This window comes from Vigna unguiculata, chromosome 5, assembly GCF_004118075.2.
Source record: "Vigna unguiculata cultivar IT97K-499-35 chromosome 5, ASM411807v1, whole genome shotgun sequence".
Classification (NCBI taxonomy): domain Eukaryota; kingdom Viridiplantae; phylum Streptophyta; class Magnoliopsida; order Fabales; family Fabaceae; genus Vigna; species Vigna unguiculata.
In genome coordinates, this window is record NC_040283.1 from 38,333,092 (window position 1) to 38,339,352 (window position 6,261).

The window sequence follows — 6,261 nt, forward strand, 5'->3', positions numbered from 1 at the left end:
AATGCAAAAGAAGAGAAGAATTGAGATTTTAATTGTATGACATCACCCTAAACCTTTGTTCATCATTACAATAACGTCGGCTTCACATCGACACAACTCTACATATTTGCTCATTATCAATCCAACATCGGCTTTGTGACGACACAACTCTACATCTTTGCTCATCATCAATCTAGCGTCGACAACACATCGACGTGTTGTTTTTGGATAGGTACACAACATAATGACCCTTTAACCTTACGTTCAAATAAAAAGGAAAATAGAAATGAACAAGTATGATAGAAATAAATGAAAGAAAAGAAAAATTAGGTAAACAAAATATATAAATTTTAGGAAAATTATACTTTGTCTCCCATTTTTGGACTCTCATCCTTTATTCTCTTATGTGACTTAGTATATGCCATTGATTTTTTTCAAAATAGAAGATAGTGGTACATTAATCAATGACCCATGTTAAGTCATGTCAGGGAGTAAAAGATGAGAGTCAAAAAATGGGAGTCATAGTATCATTATTCTAAATTTTACAATTTAAAATAAAATAAAAAATATAAGTGAAAGAAAATTTCTTTTTCTCCTCTTTTGTATGGTAAAATAAAATCCTTGATATATCGAGCAAATGAAGTAGGAAAAAATTAACAAAGATTTATGTGATTCTAAAGAAATCTTGCAATTTTCTCTTTTATTTCTTATTTTTATTCATTTTTATTTTAAAATAATACATATAAATTTTTTTCTATTGTCTTTAATTAAATGAAACATCACATAAGAAATCAATGTCTTTACTTTCGAGAACTATCCTATTAATAAATAAATAAAATAACAACTATCAACATAAAAATATAATATACAAACTCTAAAATCGAAAAAAAATCATAATCGTTGTTTGACAACCAGAAAATAACATTACGTAAATCTTTTTACAATATATTGACAATTCTCTTATGTCTTTTGACCTCAATTACAACCTCACTTTCTAAAACAAAATTTTAACTCAAACCTCACAACACTATATTACAAAAATACAAAAAAGAAAAAGAAAAATCAAATACAAACTTAAAACTTAAAATGTTTTTAACTAGAATAACAAAAACCATAGCCTTTGTCATAGGGGTGACAATGTGAGCTTGAATCGGCGGGCGACCCTGTAGGCCCACCTAGAAAACACGAGGCGGATCAAGATATTGATCACATTGGTCCGCAAAAGCCCAGTCCATGTAACACACACAACCTAGCATGGGTTGGCTCGCAGCTCGCATAAAAAAAATAAATAAATAACTTGCACTAGTGTATATTGGTTACTTTCTTCTGAACTTGTGCGTGAACATTCCAAATTCCTATATGAGGATAAAAAAAAATGTTATGTATTTTTGAATGTGCTAAAAATTTCAGAATACAACTTGTATGTCAAAGTACAAAGATGAATATGATGAAAGTGTTGAATTATAAATTTATCATTCAACTCTCCAAAGTCTTTGCTTAATTTTGTGAATTTGTTAAAGTTTCCTAATTTGTTGAACATTGAAAGTTTTATCATAAGATTTAAAAAAAAAAAACGGGTTGGTCTGAAGGTCCACGGGCAAGAACTTATGCGAGAGGGACTAAACTTTTCAGCCTATATTTTCAATGTAGGGCGAGCCAACCCAACCTACATTTTGTAGGTCAAGTGCAAGCCAGGACAACCTGCATTGTCACCCCTACTTTGTCATCCACTTCAAGGGATCATAACAGGTCGGGTCAGGAACGGATAGTGTTTACCTACAACAAAAAAATCTATTATCTACTTACATGTTTACACATCTGATATGTATTTAAGAAATACTCGCAAGTATTTTAAAATTTGCAAATACATATTTATAAACAGATATTAAGATAACTGCTGTCCTCTATCCACAAATAATAAATACATACATGTGTGTCGTAAATTTTATCAAAAAAATATCTACGAACACATTTTTTTTTCATCCATATCTAATTCATTCTTAATATTTAATGACGTGATACTTTTTAAAATATGTTATTTTCCTCTCCTGAACAAAAACAAAATACCTTTTCCATCTCTACTTGTTTTGAAACACAAAGAGAAGAGAGTGTAGTCATAATCATCATGTACAAGCACTTGTATCGATAATATCTCACTACAAACAGTTATTTACACCTTCTTTACTCTCATTTATTCATTCACAACCGTAACTTCACGTGCCAAATGTTCAGCCATCACTGCTCACCATAATTCAACCAAAAAGCCATCGATTCCCATCAATATACGTGAAAAAGCAAGCCACGTGTCGTACATCCATCAACTTTCTCCAACACGTGGCGTTCATCCAACGCCACCAAATTTAGTTCCCCCGCCCCAATCAGTTGATTTGATTTCCCTTCCTATAAATAACCGTTTTGAATTGACATATTATGGGTAGGCACACGCGGCCATTAAAGTCTCTCTTCGTTAAAAACACGACTTTTCAAAACAACAAGAGTGAGTGAGAGAGAAAGAGAACAACGTAAGACTTCGATCCAACAGAAATGGTGTGTTTCTGTTTTCTGGTGGATCAGAGGAGGAAGGTGCAGCGGAGCAAGCCGGCGGCGGGGTCCTGCTCGCGGTGCGGCGGCGGAGCCAGCGTGGCGGATATGATGACACAAACCAGATTTTGCTACATTCCATTTTACTCCAAATCTTGGAAAGCTATTATTTGCACTTTTTGTGGAGCCACTCTCAAATCTTACAGATGAGAACCACCTTAATATTCTCATTTCTTAATGTCTCATAGTATATGTAATACATAATATAAATCTATGTTTTCGTTTATTATTACTTTCTTCTTTGTTTTTTGTTTTTTGGTTTTTGTTTTCAGATACTTACATTTTCGTGTCTTCTCTGAAAGCCAACAAGTTAGATACTTGTTGTGGAAAGTGAACTTTTTACATAAAAAGTTTTACTGTCACATTCTTTTGTTTCTATGATAGAGAAAATCATAAAGTGCTGATATTTTTCATCATAAGGCACTTGTTCTCACTGTTTATTATGCAATGTTTGTAGCTTCCAGTGGTAGAAGAAATGGCTTTATCAGAAACTCGTGTATATGAAAAGAAATTATTAGGAAAAATAGTTTCTGCTTTAATTTCACCCACGACCAACCAGTGTCTTGTTTAATGAATACTTTCCTCAATTTTATAAATTTTAATTCATAAAGCGTGTTAAATATTGTACTTCAACGATCCTCTATGTTGAAATATCAAATAGGAAAATGATATTTTAACCTACTTTTTTTGACCCACTTTTAACCCATTGCTTTAATCACCATTAGATCATCTTTTTAGTGATGTGATGTGATGATCTAATGGTGATTGAAGTGGTGGATTAAAAGTGGGTCAAAAAAAGTAGGTTAAAGTATCATTGTCCTATCAAATATCTGTTTTTTCCACAAATACAGTTTCAATGGAAAATTTTAAGGAAATATTGTTTTCCCTGTAAAAGAAAATAATAGAAAAAGATATTGGATTGTCTTTGTTTCTCAATTTAAGTTCTTCCCATGTTTGGGATTGAGTGTTTTCCTGGAAAATTGGAAAAGACAAGTTAAGATTCTGAAGTTACACAAGTTTTTGTTATTGTGATTTTTAATAGATAGTTTAATATTTTAAGGCCTGAACCTGAATGTTTTAGGTTTAATTAAATGGTATTGGGGCATTGTTTATGTTTTAATAGTTATAAATTATGGTTGTTATTTTGGCATGTTGCAAAAAGTAACTAGTTGAGGTAATTAACTTCACTACCAAAGTTGCTGTTTATATGTTGTCCGTCTTAATGATGAATGTGATTGCGAAAGTGATTCCTTATCATCATCCAAATTCGTTGTGATAAGATATATTTCATTAATAGTTTATACTTCTGCGTTAAGGAACCTCTTATCCAAGCATTAAGTCATTGCCAAAAGTATGTATTTTGTTAACAAAACATTATTATTGAAAAAATGCATTAGATTTGCATAAGGTACATGAGTGCACCACTAATATCTCTTGCCGATTTTCAACAAATATTTAAGGAATGTCAAAATTTTTATATAGATATATAAAAATTGTGAAGATATCAAATATATAAAATATATTAAAATTTTAAAAGAATAGTTTACATTATATATTAATTTATATAAATATAAAAAAAATGAAAAATCAAAGCCCTATGTCATCAAAAAGGTCCACCACTCCATACACATAATAATATTAAACTATTAAAATTGATTTAGTATTAATTATATTTTAAAAATAATAATAATAACGAATTTAAAAATTTAAGCCATAATAGTAGGAATTATTTTTTAAATTAAAATATCTATTATTTTTTCTGATCATGTCTTAATTTGTACCTTTTTTATTTGTAACTTAATTTATACTTGTTTACACTTTTATATTTTGTCATCCTTTTTTACCATTGATTTTTCTTTGTCTCCTTACTTCGTCGCTCTTTTGATCATGTTTTCTTCCCGTTTTACATTTCTACTCTCACGATTTTTTTAGGACACATTATTTTAATGGAAGCATATCAATTTTAAATAATAAATTTCAAATTGTATAATGAAAAAAAAACTTTTGAATTTTACGGTCTAATTTTTCTTTTCTACAAAAAGAAATAGTTTTGTATTATATAATATGAAAGATTTTTTACGTCAAAAAATAACTTTTAAATTTTCAAAATCATTTTTTATTTTCATATTACATAATTTAAAAGTAATTTTTTCGACAAAAAGATTTGGATTGTACAATTGATAAACCATAATAATAAAAATTTTCATATTTACGAAGTGCAAAAGGAAAATACGAGGGTGAAAAATAAATCACCATCGTATTTAGAACACATGGGCCTGTGAATAAATCAGATACACTTACTAACGCAAAACAGGTGCAGGAAGATATTGATGGGGTGTAAAAAAGAAATACCCACACAAAAAAATATTTAGTTTTAACGGGCCTGTTTGTTTTCTAGCTCTTTTGAAAAGGGTCTTCTTTCTGCACCTCAAAAATTTCTTCTACACCTCCAAACTTTCTTTAAATTCTCAAAAATCTCTTTGACCATTTAAGAAAACCCACAGACATCACATCCCCAAAATTAAGTCGACTTCCGAAAGTCAAAATATATAACTTTCGGAAGTCAAAATATATCACTGAAGTCGATTTCCGGAAGTCAAAATATATCACCGGAAGTCGACTTCCGAAAGTCAAAATGTATCACCGGAAGTCGACTTCCGGAAGTCAAAAATCATCACCGGAAGTCGACTTCCGAAAGTCAAAAAATATTCCCAGAAGTCGACTTCCGGAAGTCAAAAAACATTCTCCGACTTCCGTAAGTGAAAAACAAATTTTATTTTGAATATTTTTAATTCTTTTTAAAAATTATATTTTTTAACTTTTAATGATTTTTTTAGTTTATTATTTTATTTATTTTTTATGTTTTCATATTTCTTAATATATATTTTTAAAAAAATATTAATATCTATATATATAATTTTATTTTTATTTAATATACTGAAAAATAAATATAAATATAAAAATAAATAAAATTAAAATAATATTAAACTTTAAATTAAAAAAACAAAAGAATAAAACATTTATTCTGCTTCATTTAATTTTATTTAATATTTATATTCATTTTAAAATAATAAAACTTTAAATTAATATATATATATATATATATATATATATATATATATATATTCGTTTTTTTTAATTTTAAATTTCATTATTTATATATTATTTATATATGTTATTTTAAATATGATTTTTTAATTTTTTTTTCTTTTATTAAAATTTTAATAAATTACATAAAAATAAATTTAAATTTAAAAATATACAAAAATATATAATTGAAAAAATTTTAAAAATTTGATTAAAATTAAATATTTAAATTTTTTAAAAAATTAAAAAATTCAAATAAAATATAAAATAATATAAACATGAAATATATAAATAAAATAATTATAATAATATTAATAAAATAAATAAAATTAAAAAATAATTAAAATTCAAATAATAAAACTTTAACAATATATATATATATATATATATATTTTTTTTTAAATTTAAAGTTTTATTATTTTAATTTAAATTATTTTTTAATTTTATTTTTCAATTTTTTATTTAGTTTTTTATTGATTATTTTTTTATTTTTAAATTTTTTTTTTATAATTGATATGTTTTATAATTTTTAATACGTGTTTTAAAAAATAAAATAAAATAAAATATATAATTTTTTTATATACGGAAGTCGAC

The 6,261-nt window shown here is 26.8% G+C and overlaps 1 protein-coding gene across 1 annotated transcript; it reads left to right on the forward strand.

Moving 5' to 3' along the window:
- The first annotated feature begins 2,423 nt into the window (after positions 1-2,423).
- On the forward strand, positions 2,424-2,954 carry LOC114186061. Its single transcript, XM_028074064.1, has one exon. The coding sequence runs from the start codon at positions 2,524-2,526 to the stop codon at positions 2,728-2,730; it is 207 nt and encodes a 68-aa protein (XP_027929865.1). The 5' UTR covers positions 2,424-2,523; the 3' UTR covers positions 2,731-2,954.
- The last annotated feature ends 3,307 nt before the right edge of the window (positions 2,955-6,261 follow it).